The 23,941-nt window shown below is 42.0% G+C and overlaps 1 protein-coding gene across 1 annotated transcript in view; it reads left to right on the top strand.

Moving 5' to 3' along the window:
• The first annotated feature begins 4,735 nt into the window (after positions 1-4,735).
• Positions 4,736-23,941, top strand: part of LOC126438555 (zinc carboxypeptidase-like) — a 75,469-nt gene continuing 56,263 nt past the window's right edge. The window contains exon 1 of the mRNA XM_050090550.1: positions 4,736-4,783. Coding sequence (XP_049946507.1) covers positions 4,736-4,783 — 48 coding nt within the window. The remainder of the gene's footprint in view (positions 4,784-23,941) is intronic.

The following is a 23,941-nucleotide window of genomic DNA, read 5'->3' as shown; positions in this document are numbered from 1 at the left end:
ACGCGCCGTTGGTTTTCTGTGGCGAAACAAGCTACGTGACTCTGTCAAGACCCACGCTGCGTCGCTTGCGGCTGTGATATTTATGACCCATCCCTGGCCTGCGACACGGATCTGCAAACTGGCTTTTAATGAAAAGGTTGCGTCGTGGCCCGTCGCCTCCTCTCCTTTCCAGGTCTGCGTTGCTACCGAAATGTATGTACAGTACATGCAACTTACAAAAGGAATTACTTACTATCCAATCAGCCAAGCACACTTTCATTATTACATGATTTGGAAATTAAGTCTGTTACGCCCGAAGTATGACATGTGACATCTCATTCGAATCGTGTCGTCGAGGAGATGCACATGGAAGGTGGTAAAATGGACTGTCACTGCATCTGTTGTCCATGGAAGGCGGTAAAAATACCATCTTACAAGCTGGGTCCGAGTGCCAATATACAAGCCAGCCGTGAAGTTTCATTTCGTTTACTTCTTTCCTTCGGGATGCTACTTTTTTTTTCGGACAGTGTAATTGACGTCATATTTTGGCGGATTCTTGGATTGTTGGCATTACTTTGTTCTTTCCTATCAAATTTAGTGGATTTATATGTTAAACATCCTTTGTTCCTGTGGCTTTTAGGCCGGAGTGGCCGAGCGGTTCTAGGCGCTACAAAATGGCTCTGAGCACTATGGGACTCAACTTCTGAGGTCATTAGTCCCCTAGAACTTAGAACTAGTTAAACCTAACTAACCTAAGGACATCACACACATCCATGCCCGAGGCAGGATTCGAACCTGCGACCGTAGCGGTCTCGCGGTTTCAGACTTCAGCGCCTAGAACCGCACGGCCACTTCGGCCGGCTAGGCGCTACAGGCGCAACCGCTACGGTCGCAGGTTTGGATCCTGCCTCGGGCTTCGATGTGAGTTCTAAGTTCTAGGGGACTGATGACCTAAGATGTTAAGTCCCATAGTGCTCAGAGCCATTTTTGTACTATAGTGCTCAGAGCCATTTTTGTACGATAGTGCTCAGAGCCATTTTTGTACCATAGCGCTCAGAGCCATTTTTGTGGCTTTTACAAGTTCAGAACATTCTGTTAGCTTGTACTATCTGTGTGTGAGCTTCTGTTTGAAAGGAATTCATGTTTTGCAGTCGATGGGACCTGAAGTGATGTTATTTAACAGTGGCTTTGTATGCTACATAGCTGGAGAAGCGAGCTTACTGCAGTTCTATAAGGCGCACATGGTGCTGAGGATGATTCCTTACAATTTTGTAATAGTTTTCCCGTAGTCGACTTTTCATGATTGCACTCGGCTTGTAGGCACATCCTTGTAATCCTAGCAGCACAACAAATTTTCGTAAGCATAATATAACTGGAAAGGCAAAAAGTGAAGAGGTCATATTCTTGTTAACAGACTTGATGCCAATGTCCTAGGCTGCATATCAAGCCTCAGAAACAACATATGTGTTGAAGTATATGACATTTTTTAAGACGGCCCTTTTGTAGGATAATAGTCACATTGATACTGTTCGATAGGAGAACTCTATATGCTGAACATACCAATGCTGTGTTCCATCATCTTGCTTTTCCCATATTCAGACTGAACAACAGAATTAGGACAATTTTTACTCATCGAATAGTTACGCATGAGATACGAAACTAGCACGTGACAGTCACAAAATGAAAGGGACCTTTGGGGCGGATGAAACAATCACTACTCTGAAATAAAATTTACACAGTCTTGAGCCGTTTCGTGAATCGAACTGTCGCGACAGGTTTTAGTGCACACTTATCTTTGGCTAAAGGACCACCACGAGTGGCTTCTAAAAGGTCTTTGGCGAGCTCGCTTGCTCGCAGACAATCCGCTGAGGAATTTTGGTAAATTTCAACGCCAGGTAAGCTGTTAATTGTTAATTGTATACCCTAAAATGACACATTCCCTTAAAGTGCATGGCATTTGTTGTACTTCAGTTATTTAATGCGTTTAAATACGTCAGTTATTACACTCCATAAAAGTTGTTAACCTCAAAAGTGCTCTTGGGGCGGAACGGAACGGGGCAGAATGGGATAGTGTCCCGTTCTGCCCCGTCATATTTTGATGCAAGTAGAAAGCAAACCGTATTCTTTTTTCTTTCCCCCTTGCTGTTCCAGATCGTGCTAACGTACATGAAAAAGACTAATTGACAGCAATGGGACGTAAAAGCGATGGAAATGGCAGTTTCAGCCGTTTCATCTTCCCAAATGGGATTTTTAAAAGCATCTAAGCAGTGCAACGTACCGAAATCAACATTGGAAAGATATGTGCCTAAAGCTACGAATAATCCTGACTACATAATTGACAAATCAGATGAGAAATTTAAAAAGGTGTTGCAGAACAAGAACATGACCTGGTAACATATCTCAAGTCAATGGAAAGCAGACGTTTTGGTCTAACAGTGAAAGATCTCTGATCATTAGCCTATCAACTAGCCGAAAGAAATGGCTTACCACACAAATTTGACAAACAAACTTGTCTAGCTGGACAAGACTGGGTTAAAGGATTTATTACGAGGCATTCTACACTGTCTATTAGCAAGCCAGAAAATACTCCTGGGCTCGAGCAATGGGATTCAACAAAGTAGTAGTTTCACAGTTTAACTTCCCAACCAGCTATGTTCGCCGAACAACTCAGCTTTCCACATATCGCTCGAGGCTGTCATTCCAATCCCAGTAATCTGTCAAAATACTCGGGGGACTACAAGACGAAAAGGAAAAACCGTCGTATTAACAGTTTCTCGTTATAAGAAGGAACTGCAGAATGCTGTCGCACGAAAAATAAGCCTACAGAAAGGAGGAGGGTGCACAAATATGAACAATGTCAGGACAGAGACGTCAGGTGCAATGCAGCTGAAGGCAAAAATATCAGACTGTACACCCAAAAAAACCAAAACAGAGGACATCAAAGACCTTAAGAAAAATAAAAGGAAGAAGATGATGGAGAAGAGAGAATCAGAGAGAGATAGGGTGCTGAGTGTCTCTACTGTGGGGACTTCCACTCCGTTTCTAATTAGGGCTGGGTAGCATGCCAGAGGTGTTTCAAGTGGGCACACAATTCATGTGCTGGCATAGACAGTGAAGATGAAGAGGAAATACTGATATGTGACTGTCGTCGAAAGGACTAGTAGTTAATGGTTTGGTGGTTATTAAGCATTGTACATTTTTCAGAATGACAGTAAAATATTTTCTTATTTTGAAGAATGACTTTTTAATTGTTTAAATTACACATTCCTTAGACTGAAGTGCCTTTTGTACAACATTTTGTCATGGTTTAATACGATATTCGTGATTCAAATTCAACGTTTATGCAATAATTTAACAAAAAGTAGCCTTATCCCATTCTGCCCCGTGGGTGGGGCGGAACGGGAAATATGCAAGACTTTCTTTGAAAAAATGTGTAAAATGCAGAATGTATTGTTTTAAGTGATTTTAAAATAAGGTACATTAGGTTACACTACAAGGTGTTTTTTTATAACTTTAAGAAGTGTTTCCTTGTGTTCCCTTATTTTATACACATTGTTAAACATTAAGTATCCCGTTCCGCCCCAAGTTCCCCTATTTGTTGGCACACTGTACTGCGTGTTTTAATTTTATTGTGTTTGTAATAACAGTCTTGTGTATGTTTTAGATTCAGTTAATTTGGGCTACTTGGCCATGTTCTTGTAGAGTGTCACGGGTTCCACCTCATGGTGCGAACCGTTTGCAAACCAAGAGATTTCCCAGAGTACTTTGTAAAAGTTTCAACTTCAAATATCATATTACAGTTGTTGCACATATCTTTTCTTAAAACATTCTTCAAACTGATTTAAATGTCACCGGATTTGGCCAGTTAATTTTCAGTTGGGTGTTACTGTGAATTCATGTGAATTATTTCACGCACCGCTAAAACGTCTTAAATGTTGTCTGATTTTACTTAAAGGCCTATACCAATACGATTATGTAATTTTACTCTCAAATGCTCACTGGTGTAAGGTACATATGGTGGATTTCTTCATATCTAACCCTTTGGTTTTGGAGACCATCCTTCTAAGTTTGCTAATTTGGTGAACTGTGTGGATTTTTGAAATTTTAACAAATTGTAGTTCAAATTTGCATTAACGAATGATGTTCAATCCCCATTTGCCCAGGGATTCCTTGTCCTTCCTATCAGACGTGTGTTGAGGTGTCTCAACTTTGCCAATGCTCTCTTCTTCACGTGTGAGGGATAAGTACTTCATACTATGAAAAGAAGCCTTGTAGGGAAATTACCGACTTTAGAATTTGCTATGCAGCGACTGTTTGACCTATTTATGAGGCTTCTTTTGCCCAAATGGATATGTTTTATGTAGAGGTCATGCCACGTTTGATATTTCAGTTGAGTAATGTTACTGAATGCCGATAAAAACATAGGATATAGTGATACATATCATAAGATAAGCTTTTAACTTACTCTGACGTATTGTAGACTATGCTTACGTATAAATCACAGCATACTAGAATATATCCATACTGATGGTCTGTAATTCGTATCTGCAGTGTTCTAGTCCTTTGAGTACCATCTCTTCACTGATGTATTAGTTCACAAAGAGGTGAAATAACTATTCCAAAATAGGGCACATAGTCCATACGGACGGTCTACTTTGGCTCTCATCCACGTGCCATAAATATCACAACACTATTGAGCGTATGAGAGAAACTGTGCTGTTCACTGAGAACAATTTGCTATGACAGAATAGTCGTCATGAGGAGTCCTGATGTAACTGCAGTGCTCCTTTCAAATGGGACCCAGGTACGTTCGTTGCAAGGGTTCAAGTTAGGGGATCAAGCTAGCCGCGGCATTCCATCTTTTCGCAACGGAGCCCGTAAAAAAAAAAATAAATAAATAAATAAATAAATAAAAGTGTCTGCCACATACAAAAGCACACAGAACAAAAGAGTGGACTGTCTGGTACATATGCATTCTCGCACTCTGGCTACCGGATCTTATAGCGCCTAGACATTTGTACCCGCCTGTGGTAATTGCTCTCCATACGAGTTTGCTGTCATAGTGTAGGGGTGTTTCGAATTCAAATGTGTTTTTCGCATCGTATTCCTCGCTCTCTCCAAATGTAACGAGTCACTTATTGGGTCAGCCATTAAGCTGCAGTTTTTCAATGAACAAAACACGGCTTGAGCTCCGCGCCTCCATCTATGTTATACCTCTGTACAATCTCTCTGGGAAATTCGGTGTCGCAGTGTCACTGGGTATTCAACGCACAGCTGATGTGCATTTCCCTATGAATCGTTTATTGTGTTGCTGATTATAGTAAATCAATCATTTACTTGCCGTAACACCTTCACCCTCGTATAAAAGGAAAATAGTACCGAATATTGTCAATCCCTGGAATTGTGTTACTGCAGTAATGTGCCATACAATTATCACAAGTCTACCTCAGGTGCCTAAACGCCCATTTTACCTCGTGTAGTATTGTTATTGAGTGCACTCAGAGTTGTTGTTGTGGTCTTCTATCAGAAGAAGAGCATATCGTAGACTTGCTACACTCTGGGGAGAACGATAGCTCATGACTTTAAGCTCCCCTCCCCTACCTACTTGACTTTTATCCCGGGTCGCGTCTGTGATTCTCTGTCAGATGTTTACACAGCTGCCTCGAGAGATACGTTGACTTTCACTGTCCTTGTCAATTGCAAGCGAAGTCTCGAACGTGTCATATCACCGCTGTAGCTCTCAATGCAAGTTACTTATAACTGCTATTATTTTTTCTTCTTATGCTGCAACACTGGATCTGAAGATGCTGAAAATCACTGCTGAAACAGATAATTGTAAAACTAAAACCTGTGACTGTTGTCTGGTTAAAGAAGAAAAAAGAATTATTACATCAATTATGGCATTCCAACAAACAAGAATTACGTCGTATTTCACAAAATATATGCGCAGCTGGTGCACCAAAAGGGAATGCTTTGTCCTTTTGCTCTTCTCCACGTTGCTTTAATCATAGTCGAGTGCTTTCATTTACGCGATCCAACTAGGCCTACTCCTAAAAGAACTACGAACTACGCATCAACGTGTTGGAAGATTCCCATCTGCATTTTATCCGTGATACCTTCAGTGCGTTAAACAGCTGCAGAGTGTCGAACAGTTGCAGGTCGCAGTTGAACGAGGGCGACGATTTAGGAGCCGCTGTAGATAATGATTCCTGGCATATCGCCAGAATTTTGGTGATGAAAGTTTTGGAAATGTTGATTGTGCTATACCACAGCACTTTCTTTACGATAATACTCAGTAGGTGGGAGAGCACACTTTCTGAACTTATGTTTATATAATGAATTCAGGTCGTGTTGCTTTCCACATGTCGTAAGATAAAACAAAAGGAAAAGAAAAGAAAACAAAGCAAAGTACGCTACGTTGCCTGTAGTTTACTTTAAATGACATTAATTCGAGCCCCACCCCCATAATACGTAGATTCCAAAACCCACAGCTTCCACAGATGTACATACCTTGTGATAGTTTTCTGTGTAGGCTTACTGGAACACCGTTTCTAATGATGATTGAGGTATTTTTTATCTTTATAAATAAAGAACAAAACTCTGCTTCTGCATCATCTACATCCATATTCCGCAACCCACTTTAGGGGTGTCTGGTGTAACCAAAATAAAAGCAACACTAGGAAAATATACTCGTCTATCTCGCTGCATCAGTGTTGCCAACTACACGCTAGGCAAAAACAATAAAGCGCCAAACGGAAAATAGACAGACATCTGTAACTATCAAAGCGTCTGTTTGTACACCTGTCAATCAAGACCGACACCGTAATCACCATTGCTGTCCAACAAATTCCCCCTATCCCCCCCTTCCCCCGACACTCATTTGAGGCCACTGCTTTATTTTATTGGCTAGTGACGTCATTCCCATGGCGTCAGATAAGCCTTACCTCAGAATTACGCCGTATATTATGAATCTAATTATCATGTAAATTTACGTTGCTGTCTAATTATGTAGATAATTCAGGGCATCCAAATGACACTGAATCCCTCGGAAATTGTCACTTTGATCGTATGAAAGTCGTCTTTGTAGTATATTGATTGAACCGATTTGAGACGTGGTAGAATGGCTACAAATATATCACAAAAAATTCACTAGAAAAGCCAAAAACATCAGATAGAATGTTATCGTGGTGTTTATCAAGCAATTCCTTGTGATCAGAAGATTACCAAACTGAAATTGAATTTTGTGTAGGTAACTACTACAAAATCTATCGGAATTGAGGTAGTCTGGCCCAATGTTTCGAACTTTTCCACAAAAGAAGACAAGATGAGCAGTTGTCTCCTATCAGGTTTTGCAGAATTATTTCATGGAAATCATGTCCTACAAAACCTTTTATGACACTGCAAACAGGACGCAGTTCTGACTTCCAACGCATGTCAGCAAATCTGGAGTTGATTTCTAAAAGAGAAACCAAATATGAAAACTGTAACCAAACGAAGAAAGCTGATAAAGTAGATATAGTGGCGGAAAATGTCTATTACGTTACATCACAAACAACTATTATTAGGTAGAAAATTTAGTTATAGTTTACAAGGCAGTTTTCATCTGAATAAATGTATGTGGATTAGATCGATTGGTAGCAATGGATCTAGGAATTATGAAAAGAGCGGCGAGTTCAGCAGAATTGTTCCAAAGCGCTACTAACTCGTATTCTAACTGCAGTGAATTTATTCCTCATTAGATCCCGTTGATTGGAAGTTGCCGGAGATATAATTACGACACGGTCATACAAAATGAAGCTTTATCCACTGATCTGCCTTTGGTAAATATGTGCAGTTCTTTCTAAGAATCAAATACAGCAGGATTCCTAGCAATTTTCTTTGAATGCCTACCTGACTGGTAACCTCTTACTTTATATGACATTGATGTACTCAAGTATTATCATCTTTATCAGTCGTCATGTACGTTCCAGTCACGTTAGACTCACATGTCTACCTCACATATTTCTCCCCTGTTTCTACAGAGATTAGCTGCTATGATGCTACAGTCCATGTACGACACACTGTAACGCCGGAAATGCATATCCTCCTATTTCTATCTATTGCACTGCAAATTTTTTTCCTTATTTTGTTACCTGAAGATAAAAATTTTCTGTGTCTTTGTATATTGTAATTGTTTTACTATTTGTATATTTATGCATCTATGTCGATGTATAATTGGTTTGTTTTGTAAATATTATTTGTATTTTACTCTGGGTCTTGCCTAGGGAAAACTATGCTGTCGAACGAATACATCGATAGGTCGTGTGGAGAACCAAAGTGTTTAGGGTCTTTGGTAGTGTTAACTCTGCCGCGTGGAGCGCGAGCAGAGTGGAGTCTGGTTGGAGTAGTGCAGTGGAGCAGGTGTGTCGTGTGACGCTCCCGCGAGTTGCCGCGCTTTCGGAGTTTGGCAGCATGTAATTGCGCTCGAATTGCTATGATAGTTTCTGACACGGTGTCGCGGACGCGAAGCATTAGCTGGCGCACATCAAGAGCCCGTTTCGCCTGGTGACCGTTTCGAGAAGAAGGCGCGCCAACAACCAGCTTCCGCAACAGCGACGGCCGACAATGAGTGACTGTCGTCACCTGCTCGACCGACGACTGCAAACCTTCAATCAACCAACAAGGAAGACTGGAAGCACGTAAAGTTTTAGAACTGTATGGCAGACCTCAGCTTTTAAAATTGTTGCATCACAAAATTACAGCAACTTAGCATGAACCTTTGTTGCTCATTGTCCGAATTGCATTACCAAGCAGGGTCCCTTCCTTTTCCGGAATGAACCCGAGTGTCGTTGAAATTCAAACGCCAGCATTAAAGTAACATCATTCGATTTCACTGCTTTAATTTCAAAGTTCAGTAAAGGTATTCATAGCTGTCTACAATATTTAGATTACACAAGCACAAACTAAGAGTGCGAGTTTTGTTACCATATTTCAGCTTACCTGTGACTGCAGCTCAGCTTGGTACGTACTAAATTTTACTATTGTTAATTGCTCAGAATCATTTAATTTAAGTTTAAAGTTAAATCTATTATTTCTAAATTGCGTAGATTCAAGTAGCTTTTGAAATGATTGTTGAGGTAGCCCAAGACTAATCGTATTTTACTGAATTTCGATGTGCTTCAGAAACAAAGCTCACTATTAATTTCAGTCACTAAATTAACTTCCAATTTTCTGGTTTTATTAATTCTCTTGCTAAATTAAGTCAGAGTGTAGCGAAATTTATTACTTCTGACAAACTTTCAGTTTTCACACTACACGTGTCAACCTTCAGTTGCCATGCTTCTATTGCTAACTATATGTGTAATAACCTTTCTTTTTCAGTTACTGTAGTAATTGTCCATGGGACTGGCGACCGTAATTTCCCCCAAATCTCAAATATCTAATTACCGCTAGTTAATTGTTAACGTAACGGCCACACATTTACTTTCTTTATTAAATTTACCCCTTTTCAAAATTAATTTCCACCAGTTTCATTTGCATTTTTCCTTTCATTTAGATGTAACCCTTTCCTCCCTCTTTACCGACAGATTAACTTCGGTGACGATTGCTTTTCCCAAATTTCCATTAGGTACACTCGGTTTAATTTTTTACTGTCATTAAGGTCGATAAGTGAGGGGGACGTTACAACACTTTTACCTCAGCAGAGCACCAATAACTCATAAAACTCTGTTTGATAAATTCAGACACTCTTGGTCCGAGAATGATAATTGTTACGTTCAGCGAGTCCGATCAAACAATTTTTTTTTCTCCTACGCTACCTCTGGTGATCATTGTTGTTGTTGTTGTGGTCTTAGGTCCTGAGACTGGTTTGATGCAGCTCTCCATGCTACTCTATTCTGTGCAAGCTTCTTCATCTTCCAGTACCTACTGCTACGTATATCCTTCTGAATCTGGTCAGTGTATTCATCTCTTGGTCTCCCTCTACGATTTTTACCCTCCACGCTGCCCTCCAATACTAAATTGGTGATCCCACGATGTCTCAGAACATGTCCTACCAACCGATCCCTTCTTCTAGTCAAGTTGTGCCACAAGCTCCTCTTCTCCCCAGTTCTATTCAATACCTCCTCATTACTTATGTGATCAACCAATCGAACCTTCAGCATTCATCTGTAGCACCACATTTCGAAAGCTTCTATTCTCTGCTTGTCTAAGCTATTTATCGTCCACGTTTCACTTCCATACATGGCTACACTCCATACAAATACTTTCAGAAACGACTCCCTGACACTTAAATCTATACTCGAAGTTAACAAATTTCTCTTCTTCAGAAACTCCTTCCTTGCCATTGCCAGTCTACATTTTATATCCTCTCTACTTCGAGCATCATCAGATATTTTGCTCCCCAAATAGCAAAACTCCTTTACTACTTGAAGTGTCTCATTTCCTAATCTAATTCCCTCAGCATCGCCCGACTGAATTCGACTACATTCCATTATCCTCGTTTTGCTTTTGTTGATGTTCATCTTATATCCTCCTTTCAAGACACTGTCCATTCCGTTCAACTGCTCTTCCAAGTCCTTTGCTGTCTCTGACAGAATTACTATGACCTTCTGTTTCCCTTTTCCTTCAAGCGACAGTAGTAGCAGGGACCATTTGTGTAGAATTTATTTGCGCAACATTATATTCCATCACGTCTGCACGCATACGCAACCCCGATTTACTTACTTTGCACACACGGGCTCAGTAAAATGTTTCGCATGTGTATAGATGAGTAGGGATAAGTATAGACGTCTACATCATATTCCTATAAACATAAATGAGAAATGAAATTTATTATAGAAACGGGTTACTGTTTAGTACCAGGAAGAATAATTACCATTTTGTAAATAAATGTATAGGACGAATTACAGCACAAGACAGCTCTTCGAGGCAAATTTCCTTGTCGATTACACCTATATTAAAACTGCAAACCACTGTGTACCAGCAGCGTTTATTTTGTTTCTGCATTTCTGTCTGCAGACCTTATGAAGAAACATCAAGCGCTCCCCTGTTTCATAAATAACTGACGTTTCGTGCGCCATAAAATGATTTACGGTAATAGCTTTTAGTATCTTACTCATCCAGGGAACTTTAAGGGATGATAAAGTCTAAGAACATATCCAAAACATTTTAGTTTTTAACTCAAGATCATAAACAAAGTTCTTAAAGCAGTCACTCTGTGTCTCATAGGAACATTGAAGTCACCTGATGAAATCTAGGATTCAGGTCTTTTGTGGTACTGAATGTTCCATTATCTTTCGTTTTTGACAAATGTAACAAAAACAAGAATATGTCATTATATAGTTTATGGAGACAATTTGTTCAGCTCTGCGAAAATTTCTGAGGTTACTTTTTCGAAAATTTGAACCTCCTTTGAACCCTCCTTCTCACCCTAGACTCGTAAATACGAGCCTCTACATACATCAAGGACAAGATACAGGTATATAATTACGGCATATTCACCAGACACTGTCGTCTCTAACTTCCTTCACGAAAAACTTACTTTTCTTTATGCCAGTATGTACTATTTTCTGCTTTTATAAAGTGCAACGCCGTCGAAAGTTACTTCATTGTTCCATTTTCTGTGGTATATTTATTTGAGGTGTAGGAGTGAGACTACCTTTCGAGTGGAAGCTGAGATTCAATATACCACAATGATAAGAGCGCACTGAACTTATCTTTGTAGTGGATTGCGAGATGAATGATCACCCGTCAACAGACGTGTTACCTTTCGGTGGCGGGCTGCGCAACCCGTGGGCAAAGGCTATCGATTTTATCTCACTTGTTGCTGAAATGCGTGGCACTGATATAAATAATCATCCAGTGTGGCACAGTTAATTTCACTCTTCGGCAGACACAGGTAACTAGCATATGCGCCTGTTAAGCGTTCCTGTGGCTTCAGCTATTATTTTAATAATGTTCAAATACGCTGCTGTTACATGACCCACCGTAGATGACATATACTGTTTCGTATGTCTCTTGAGCTTAATTACTCACCAGATCCGACCATATTTCGTTCATTGTAATGTGCACTGACATAGAAAAACGTTTTCGGCAGACTCATCCATCACACGTGTGAATATGACATTAAAGACGGCGAGTTAAATATTTTGTGGTTGCAGAAATACTCAAATTGTATTTATAACCGTAATCTATATGCTACTACCATTTTCGGCCTTTGAAGCATTTTGTAAACTGTCTTGCTCAATAGTTCACAAAATTTTCTCTGATATAAAGATTCTGACCCAGTGTGTGCCTCCAGATTATATAGTACAGCCGCTTTTAGTAGACCTTTTGGCAGTCACTCCTTTTCGTGTCCTTCGACTGCAGTCTGGTTTCTGTACAAGTTGTAGATGACCGTTCGCTCCCTGTATTTTGTTCCTGTCACTTTCAGTATTCAATAAAAACATTCCAGTCAACAATGTCAAAAGCATTCTCTAAATGTACTTCAGTCGCAGTCTCTCTACGACTTTATCGGACAGTTATAGAAACGGTATCATAAGCGTGATTTAGTAGAAAAATAATTATTATCTTCACTTAAATTACGGTGGGGAACATCCTGTTTTAAAATTCAGTAAGTTCCGTATATTTCTTTATTTGGAAATTCAGTGTACAGAAGTTATTTTCATCTTGATAAATTGATTATTGTTGTCGTCGTCTTCATTCCGGACACTATTTTGAATGTCCTTTCACGCTGGTCTGTCTCGTGCAAGACTCGTCATCTCTACATAACTACTACAACCTACATTAAAGTATAGACTTTGCTTTCATGTAGTGACCGATGTCCTCAGCAGTTTCGTCCCTTAGGAATTCACACACATTAAAGTCTAAATGTGATCAGTGATGATGTCAGCTTCCAGCTCTAAAGCTTGGCTGTGTAATCAATGAGCGCTTGAGAACTGATTTAGGGTCCTCAAGTCATTCGCCAAAATTGAAAAATAAATAAGTAAAATAGAAACAAACTGCAGCCTTAGAAATTATTTTTACGAAACAAAGAGACCCGCAAATAGAATTCTCTTTCGAAAAAAATCGAGATGATCTTCACCCGACATCTGTTTGAATCTGCTTACTTTAGCTAAGCTTTTGTCTCCGTCTACAACTTTTACCCCCTCTCTCCCACATTTCCCTCCACTAGCAAATTGATGATTCTTGCCTCAAGATGTGACATGTGCACCGATCCATTCTTTCAGTCATGTTTCACCTCTCCTTCCTTTATCCCCTGTTTTGTTCAATACCTAGTTAGTTATTCGATCTAATCATTTAATCTACAGCAATGTTCTGAAGTGACACATTTCAAAAACGTCTGTTCTCTTCTTTTTTCAGACAAACGTTTCTTACTAGAGCCAGTTTGCATTGTATATCCATTCTACTTTACCCACTGTCACTTATTTTGCTATCCAAATAAAAATATTCATCTACTACTTTTAGTGTCTGAGTCCCTTACCTAATTCGCTGAGCATCTCCTGTTTTTATTCGACAACATTTCTTTATTCTTATTTTACTATTGTTGACCTACATTCTATAACCTCTCTTCAAGACACAATATATTATGTTTAACTTTAGTTCCATGTCCTTTGCTGTCTCTGGCCGAATTGTGACATCACTGGGAAACTTCAGTGTTTTAATACACTCCTGGAAATAGAAAAAAGAACACATTGACACCGGTGTGTCAGACCCACCATACTTGCTCTGGATACTGCGAGAGGGCTGTACAAGCAATGATCACACGCACGGCACAGCGGACACACCAGGAACCGCGGTGTTGGCCGTCGAATGGCGCTAGCTGCGCAGCATTTGTGCGCCGCCGCCGTCAGTGTCAGCCAGTTTGCCGTGGCATACGGAGCTCCATCGCAGTCTTTAACACTGGTAGCATGCCGCGACAGCGTGGACGTGAACCGTATGTGCAGTTGACGGACTTTGAGCGAGGGCGTATAGTGGGCATGCGGGAGGCCGGGTGGACGTACCGCCGAATAGCTCAACACGTGGGGCGTGAGGTCTCCACAGTACATCGATGTTGTCGCCAGTGGTCGGCGGAAGGTGCACGTGCCCGTCGACCTGGGACCGGACCGCAGCGACGCACGGATGCACGCCAAGGCCGTAGGATCCTACGCAGTGCCGTAGGGGACCGCACCGCCACTTCCCAGCAAATTAGGGACACTGTTGCTCCTGGGGTATCGGCGAGGACCATTCGCAACCGTCTCCATGAAGCTGGGCTACGGTCCCGCACACCGTTAGGCCGTCTTCCGCTCACGCCCCAACATCGTGCAGCCCGCCTCTAGTGGTGTCGCGACAGGCGTGAATGGAGGGACGAATGGAGACGTGTCGTCTTCAGCGATGAGAGTCGCTTCTGCCTTGGTGCCAATGATGGTCGTATGCGTGTTTGGCGCCGTGCAGGTGAGCGCCACAATCAGGACTGCATACGACCGAGGCACACAGGGCCAACACCCGGCATCATGGTGTGGGGAGCGATCTCCTACACTGGCCGTACACCACTGGTGATCGTCGAGGGGACACTGAATAGTGCACGGTACATCCAAACCGTCATCGAACCCATCGTTCTACCATTCCTAGACCGGCAAGGGAACTTGCTGTTCCAACAGGACAATGCACGTCATCATGTATCCCGTGCCACCCAACGTGCTCTAGAAGGTGTAAGTCAACTACCCTGGCCAGCAAGATCTCCGGATCTGTCCCCTATTGAGCATGTTTGGGACTGGATGAAGCGTCGTCTCACGCGGTCTGCACGTCCAGCACGAACGCTGAGGCGCCAGGTGGAAATGGCATGGCAAGCCGTTCCACAGGACTACATCCAGCATCTCTACGATCGTCTCCATGGGAGAATAGCAGCCTGCATTGCTGCGAAAGGTGGATATACACTGTACTAGTGCCGACATTGTGCATGCTCTGTTGCCTGTGTCTATGTGCCTGTGGTTCTGTCAGTGTGATCATGTGATGTATCTGACCCCAGGAATGTGTCAATAAAGTTTCCCCTTCCTGGGACAATGAATTCACGGTGTTCTTATTTCAATTTCCAGGAGTGTATTTATAGAATATTCCGTCGATTCGTGGAGGACCGTAGACATTAACTGTCTCTGAAGTAGAGTGGACGGTCTGTTTAGTATTAAGTTTTCCGACGATGACCTAGGAAGCCGAAACCCGGTTCATAACTAACTACTAAATAAATGTTATCGTGTAACATTAATTTAATGTTTTAATTTCTTCTCTTTAAACGGAAAATTAATTTTCTAACTTTCTCCTTGACTGCCTTCACATCTTGTACAATCTACACACTGAACTACATCGAGGATATGCTAAACCCTGTCTCACTCCCTTTTCATGTCCTTAGACTGCAGTCTGGTTTCTATACAAGTTGTAGATAAACGTTCGATCCCTTTATTTTGTCCCTGTCACCATCAGTATTCAGTGAGAATATTCCAGGCACCGATGTCAAAAGTTTTCTCTAAATCTACAAATGCTACTGCTTCGGGCGTTGCTACTTTTCTCTGAAACCCAATTTGGTCTTTCCTGAGGTCGGCTCTACCAGTTTTTTTTTCCATTCTTTTGTAAATAATTCACGCCAGTATTTGGCAACCATGAATGATTAACGTAATGGTTCAGTAATATTCACACTTGTCAGCACCAATATTCTTTGGAATGAGCGTTACGTCGTCCGTCTTATATATCTTGCATACCACGTTGAATAGCTTATTCACGGGTGCCTCTCCAAAGGAGTTCAATAACACAGAGAAATGTCGTCAACTTCAGGGGACATGTTTCGACTTTGGTCTTTCACTGCTCTGGCAAAATCTTCTCACAGTGTCATATCTCTCATCTGATCTTCACCTACTTTCCTTCCCCTTTCTATAACATTGTCTTCAAACTCGTTTCCTTTCCAGATTCCCTCCATCTTTCAGCTTCCTATTCTTTACTTAGTACTGGCGTGCCATCCGAGCTCTTTATATTCCTACAGGTGCCTCTCATTTCTCCACAGGTGTCTTTAGTTTTCCTACAGGTGGACTCTATTTTTCGCAGCTTTGAATTTCTTCTTTAGCCAGTCCTGCATTGCATAATTGATTTTCTGGCTGATTTTTTAGAGGTCTGCATTCCGTTTTGCCTGCTTCATTTGCTGCATTTTTATATTTTCTGTTTTCGTCAGTAAATATAATACCTCGTGTGCTATTCAAAGATTTATAATGGACCTTGTTTTATTGCCTGCATGATCCTCTGCTTTCTTTAATATCTCGTCTTCTGTTGTGCTCCTTTCCTCTGTTTTTCATTCGTTAGATCTTACTCCCCTTGAAACCCTCGGCAATCTCTGGTCTTTTCAGTTTATCCAGGTCTCATCACTTTAATTTCACACCTTTCGGCAATTACTTCATTCTTAATCTGCAGTTCATAACCAGTAAATTATGGTCAGATAGTACCTATGTCCCTAGGAAAGTTTTGCAATTTTAAATTTTATTTCGAAATCTTCGTCTTTCCATTATTTATTCTGTACAAAAACTTTCGGTGTCTTGAGGGACCTTCCACAGAGTGATTCCGTGATGGTGTTACAAACTTTCAGGGAAGATGGAGAAGGATAAATCCATCAATTTGAGGTAACCATCTAGTCGAAAGTTACAAGGTAAAATCATTCTGATACATCTAACTGTGGCATCCGTGTACCGGTACTGTTGTTGTTACGATTGTAGGCCAGGCAACTTTAGGAGGTAGTTGTATGGACCAAAACAAGAAAAGAAGTCTAGTAAATATGACCTATAAAATCCCATACCAAAAGCGCAATAGGCACTTATACAGTGAAGACATGTTTTTCACAGTATTGAGGATGCACAAGTGTTCCTAGATCTCAAGGTATTCATTTTAGAGCCAATGTTTACTAGGCTCTTTTTCTTGTTTTCGTCCATACTACCACGTCCGACAGTTGCATACCCCACAATCTTAGCAACAACATGCATTTTACTGTCAGAGGTATCAGAACGATTTTCACTTACATCTTTGGACGAGGTCGTTTCCGGACCAGGGTCTCTTACTTCAAATTGATACATCGACTCTACTCCATCATCTCTAAAAGTCATCACCTGCCGGCCGGTGTGGCCGAGCGGTTCTAGGTGCTTCAGTCTGGAACCGCGCGACCGCCTCGGGCATGGATGTGTGTGATGTCCTTAGGTTAGTTAGGTTTAAGTAGTTCTAAGTTCTAAGGGACTGATGACCTCAGATGTTGAGTCCCATAGTGCTCAGAGCCATTGAACCATTTTGAATCATCCCGTATAAGCTTCTTTCATGTTTCTTGAACCAAGTGTGAGCAATCACTCGTATGATGTAAGTGTTATAAGCTCTTCAGTTCTGGCCACACATGAACCAATCGGGCCCGACCGACCGCCGTGTCATCCATCAGTCAATGGCGTTATGTGGATGTTGTATCAAGTGGTGAGAGTCAGCACACCGCGCTCCCAGTTGTTGTAGGGTTAGTAGCCCTGCTGCCGCCACCACTCACGAGTGTGACAAGGAACCACTTGAGTGCGAGGTCGCAACTGCAACCTTTAGTAGGGACCATATGAAAGTGCTGTGTTAACTACTATGATAGGAAAAATATAGATGATAATAACTCATCATGTGAATCAGGAGGGCGACAAAAAATGAGTGTCCAGGAGTTGCAGAAACCAACCTTCTACGGGAAGAATGTATTACACTTCACAAAATGGACATCATCGACATTCAAGAGATGTTCAAAGCAAACCATTAACTTTCTCCATGAACACCGAATAAAAAATGGCGCGCCACAGTGATCACTAAGGTTCGCATCATCAAGATCGAAGGCGAAATCCTTGGGAGTTGTAAACCGTACAGGACGTTCAGCTAGGAAACCACTCTAAAAGAAGGCATATAGAATCATATAACAGGGTGAAGAGAACTGGCCAAATGTGATGGCATGCCATGCAACCCAATATGAAACAGTATGTCGTGGATCTTATCATGACACTTGATGTCCTTTACGGCTTAGCTGAAGATAACTCCAGAGGCAGGATTTGTCCAATAGTTCCGTGTGGTATGAACCGTAATGTCACACATTTCTCAGGAGGGATAGATTCCCCTACTGGAGTATGATCTTCATGCGCACACCAGGAATCAATCAAAAGCAAATTAGTTTGACCAGCTATGGACCAAAAGCAGTGTTCATACCGTAGCTGCAAATCTTTTACGCCCATTTTCCCACCCTTGCTTGCTGTGACGTAAATATTCCCTACTGTCCTTGCAAGATCACGCGCACGAGAAAGAATCGTAGGTGCAGAGCACCTCCAACTTCTTGCAGCACAGTAAATAAGATTAACGGTCAGCATAATTGTATACGAATCAGTTAAGGCACTGATGTTAGTTCATCTTGATACAGCTCCATTGGTACCTCTACTTTCCAGGGTTCCTTTCACAAGCATTTCCTCTTCAAATCCCGACTGGTCGGAGTTGAAAACAAACTCCTTACTGAACGATGGTATAAGTTTGTTTATCTCATCCACAAATTTTCGGGACGATTCCGTTGTTTGCTCTGCACCGTCAACTTGAAGCTTCAATTCTGTAGCAAATGTTTGAAGTTACATAACCATCCACTGTTTATCTTGAAATCACTGTAATCTATGTCACTCGCAATTTGATGTGCATTAACGTAGTAGCTCACTATTATGGACATCTTGTAAACTGTATCGAGCATCCTTGAAACCAGTTTTTGTAACAATTGCGCCTTATCCTCCATCTTATGAACTACGCGGTCATATTGCTGCGGACTTACTCAAAATCTGTTCATAACTTTTTCTTTTTTTTACTATGTTGCGGATGATGTTCCATGTACGTAATTACGTTCAGTACCCGCTCCTTGGACAACGATTGTCATTTATTACGTTTCGCTGGAGACGGGATTTGTGGCACCGTTTCTGACTAGGCTGATGAACTACATGGCTCGACAGCCGTTTCAATATCACATACACTTGTCTAGAACGTACCGTCATCATTGTACTCCTCATTTATATTGCCCGCACGGTCGAAGGTATTAGACACCAAACATTCCAATGACTCATCTTGCAGAAACGGTAATATTTCATCTGTCACTTCGTTTTCACTCTGGGGAAGGACTTGGGATCCTTTCTGACGAAATGTCAACTTCGGCAACTGTTGTTATACGTATAATGCATTGTTTACTTTCTTTATCGTTGCCATTTCTCTGCTTTGTATCACCAGACTTGTACTATAGCACCGTTGTGAGTTACCCTTCGAGTAAGCAGTTCAACCACGCGTCGTATCCTCATGCTGTACTCACCATTGGACAACTCCAGTCTCGCCCCCTGTTGCCATAAGCTGCCAATATTGTGGTTGCATGGCAGACAATACATGGGGCGTCAAATGCCGTAAACACAATTGGCCTTTTACGACCTTGCACTCAAGAAGATCCTTGAGAGTGCAACGCGTTCCAGTCTTCCCACAAAGGAAAATTCCCTGGCAGTACCGGGAATAGGACTCAGTTCCCCTCCATGGCAATCAGCCATGGTGCCTACTCAACGGAGGTGGACAGTGATCATGTGCTTGGTGGTAAATTCTACTAGGTGGCTTCCCGTTTCATCCTTTTACCCCATTCCATTATCCTCTCAAGTTTTTCCTTCCGTTCTATCTCCTGCTTCCGAATTCTCCGCCATCTCAGCGAAGTTTTTGTCTGTCTTAAGTATCTGAATATTATCTCTTCATCATCTGTGGAGGTATTAGGAATACAAAGCTGCACTACTGTGTTGGGAGTTGTCTTCGAGTTTATCTTGGCTACAGTTCTGTCACTATACTGCTAATCATAGCTTACCCACAATGATATTTTTCTATTCATTTATGGCCTATTCCTGCATTACTTCTACTTAATTTTGTGTTGATAACCTTGTATTCACACGGGCAGAAGTCCTTTCTGTGCTGGCACCGCGCTAGATTAAACTTTCTCTTTTTAAATTCTCTAATCTGCCTACCCGACTGAGAGTTCTAATATTCTACGCCCCAACCTGTAGAATGCCAGTTTTGGTTTTGCTGATGACAACATCTGCCTTAGTAGTCCCCGCGCGGAAACCCGAATGTGGGGCTTTTTTACCTTCTCAATATTTTACTCAAGAGGATGTTACCGAAGACATGAACTGTTCGTCCTCAGGAAATGCAATGGGTGTAGTTTCCCCTTGCTTTCAGCCGCCCACAGCACCAACCCAAAAGGGCCATGTTGAGTTATGTTACCTGGTCATATCAGTCTGTCATTAAGATTGTTTCCCCTTTCCCCTTCAGGAACCACACGTTAGTCGGACATCTCAACACATGCGCCTCTGATGTGGCTGCACCTACAGTGGGGCTACATGTATCGTTGAGGCACGCAAGCCACCCCACTGTGACGATTTTGTGATTCGTCATTATCTATTTTAAATTACAATTAAATAAGGTTTTTTTTTCCAAACAGCAGTACTGATTAATAACCAAGAATCCTTCAGATGACGAGAACAATGATTTCATCTGTGCGACATTTCGATGGCGACAGAAATTGGGTAATGTAATACGAATATCAGAATGAACCAGTTTTCAGATGTTTTTAATAACTTATTTGAAAGGCTTATCTTCTGTGCTCATTGTTGGTGCATACTTTATGATCAAGTAACCAGAGCCGCCAGTGTATCTTTGAGTTAGTTTGTCGTAAGCCAGGAGCCCCAGTCCCACAAATTCAGTAAATTGTCTGCAAACATGTAGTTCAGGAATCAGTGGTAGCAATTACTCGTATTCTGGGGTATTTAGAGTCACTTCTTTTGGATGACCACGATGTTGATAGACCTAACTTGGAACGATCACATAGACAATATTGCGGTTAGAGCAAACCAAAGACTGCGATTCATTGGCAGAATACTTAGAAGGTGCAACAGGTCTACTAAAGAGACTGCTTACACCACGCTTGTCCGCCCTATTCTGGAGTACTACTGTGCGGCGTGGAATCCGCATCAGGTGGGACTGACGGATGACGTCGAAAAAGTACAAAGAAGGGCAGCTCGTTTTGTATTATCGCGAAATAGGGGAGATAGTGTCACAGACATGATACGTGAATTGGAGTGCCAATCATTAAAACAAAGGTGTTTTTCGTTGCGACGGGATCTTCTCACGAAATTTCAATCACCAGTTTTCTTCTCCGATTGCGAAAACATTGTTTTGGCACCCACCTACATAGGGAGAACCGATCATCACGATAAAATATGAGAAATCAGGGCTCGCACAGAAAAATTGAAGTGCTCGTTTTTCCCGCGTGCCGTTCGAGAGTGGAACGGTAGAGAGACAACTTGAAGGTTCTTCATTGAATCCTGTGCGAAACACTTTACTGTGAATAGCAGAGTAATCATGTACATGTAGATGTAGAACTACTGAATTCTAACTAACGTTCCCTGCATCTTACGAACATACGTTTTGTCCATGTTCTGTGCGGTAGCAATGTCTCCATCAGGTTCTGAGCTGGAAGACTGACACTGGTCTTTGGCTTATCGAGTCCACGCAGTTAGTGTGCGACTCACGTTTCTGATTTTGAGGCAACGAGAACAATGTTGACGTCACACTGGCCAGAGTGATTGTGTATTTTCTTTTCCTGGCAGCATATTTACTATTCAGAAGACGTACCACCGAACACGAAGCTTATCTCATGCACGCTTAGCACCAGCTGTCTGCGGCATTCGTGACACTGTGCACCCGGAATGGTTTCCTCTTCTTTTGACGCTCGGTTTTATGAAAGTGGGACATCGCTTAAGCGTAGTGCCTTCGGAGAATCCCCTTCAGGAGCTCTGTCGCTGATGAAAAACTGAGAGGTAACTGATCTGTCCATTTTAATAACAGGTTTCGTGGAAATGTAAGCTTGCCTCTGTCTTGATTACGACATCGCAGAAAGATAGGAAGAAGTCTGACATGTTTGATGAGTTTTCCCGCCGTCTACGATGTACTGCAGATTTGCAGTTTGAAAAACTTATTCGACACTTCTCCTCCACTGATCCATATTAGGACTCTTGTTGTATAGAAGATTACTTTCTTAACGGGGTGCATCGTCTTAGCTCATTTCTAGTTTCTACTACTTTGTTTCAGCCTTGTCCTAGAGATACAGTCAGGTGACAAAAGTCATGAGTTAGCTATAGCCGGCCGTGGTGGCCGAGCAGTTCTAGGCGCCTCAGTCCGGAACCGCGCGACTGCTACGGTCGCAGGTTCGAATCCTGCGACTGCTACGGTCGCAGGTTCGAATCCTGCCTCGAGCATTCATGTGTGTGATGTCCTTAGGTTAGTTAGGTTTAAGTAGTTCTAAGTTCTAGGCGACTGATGACTTCAGATGTTAAGTCCCATAGTGCTCAGAGCCATTTGAACCATTTGAAGTTAGCGATATGCACATAAACAGTTGGCAGTAGTATCGTGTACACAAGGTATAAAAGAGTTGTTCATTGGCGGAACTGTAACTTGTCCTCAGGTGATTCATGTGGAAAGGCGTTTGGCGTGGTTATGGCCACTTGACAGGAATTAACAGACAATGAAGGCCGAATGGCAGCTGGAGCTGCATGTGACATTCCATTTCGGAAGTCGTTAGGGAATTCAGTATTCCGAAGTCTACAGTGTCAAGACTGTGCCGAGAATACCAATTTTCACCATGGACAACGCAGTGGCCGATGGCTCTCACTTAACGACCAGAGCAGCGGCGTTTGCGTAGAGTTGGCAGTGCTAATAGACAAACAACGCTGCGTGAAACAACTGCAGACGAACGTCTCTGTCAGGGCAGTGCAGAGAAATTTGGCGTTAATGTCCTATGGCAGCAGATGACCAACGCGAGCGCCTTTGCTAACAGCACGTCGTCACCTGCAGGGCCTCTCCTGGGCTCATGACCATATCCGTTGGACCCTAGACCATTAGAAATCGTGATCTAGTTAGCTGAGTCCCAATTTCTCGTGGGAAGAGGTGATGGTAGGATTATGGGGGGCGCAGACCCCACGAGGCCATGAATCCAAGCTGTCAGTAAGGCCCTGTGCGAGCTGGTGGTGGCTCCGTAATGATGTGGGCTATGTTTACACAGAACTGATTAGGTTCTCTGGTGGAAGTGAACTGATCATTGATTGGAAATGGTTACACGGAGACCATTTGCAGCCATTCATGGTCTTCAAGTTCTCAAACAACAATGGAATTTTTACGGATGTCAATGCGCCCTGTCACCGGGCCACAATTGTACACGATTAGCTTGAAGAATATTCTGGACAATTTAAGCGAATGATCTGGTCACCCAAGTCGCCCGACATAATGGAGAAAACTGGAGAGGTCAGTTCGTGCAAAAAATCCTGCTGCGCAATGCTTTCCCAATTTTGGACGGCTATTATGAATATCAGGAGCTCAGATAGAAACCCAGTTCTAAGCAAAGAAGGGAAAGCAGAAAGGTGGAAGGAGTATATAGAGGGTCCATACAAGGGTGATGTACTTGAGGACAATATTATGGAAATGGAAGAGAATGTAGATGAAGATAAAATGGAAGATACGATACTGCGTGAAGAGTTTGACAGAGCACTGAAAGACCTGAATTGAAACAAAGCCCCGGGAGTAGACAACATTCCATTAGGACTACTGACGGCCTTGGGAGAGCCAGTCTTGACAAAACTCTACCATCTGGTGAGCAAGTTGTATGACACAGGCGAAATACCCTCAGACTTCAGGAAGAATATAATAATTCCAATCGCTAAGAAAGCAGGTGTTGACAGATGTGAAAATTACCGAACTATCAGTTTCATAAGTCACAGTTGCAAAATACTAACTCGAATTCCTTACAGACGAATGGAAAAACTGGTAGACGCCGACCTGGGGGAAGATCATTTTGGATTCCGTAGAACTGTTGGAACACGTGAAGCAAAACTGACCCTACGACTTATCTTAGAAAATAGGTTAAGGA

This window comes from Schistocerca serialis, chromosome 1 (assembly GCF_023864345.2).
Source record: "Schistocerca serialis cubense isolate TAMUIC-IGC-003099 chromosome 1, iqSchSeri2.2, whole genome shotgun sequence".
Taxonomy (NCBI): Eukaryota; Metazoa; Arthropoda; class Insecta; order Orthoptera; family Acrididae; genus Schistocerca; species Schistocerca serialis.
Note: the sequence above shows the minus strand (reverse complement) of the source record. Positions and strands in the feature narration are given on the sequence as shown.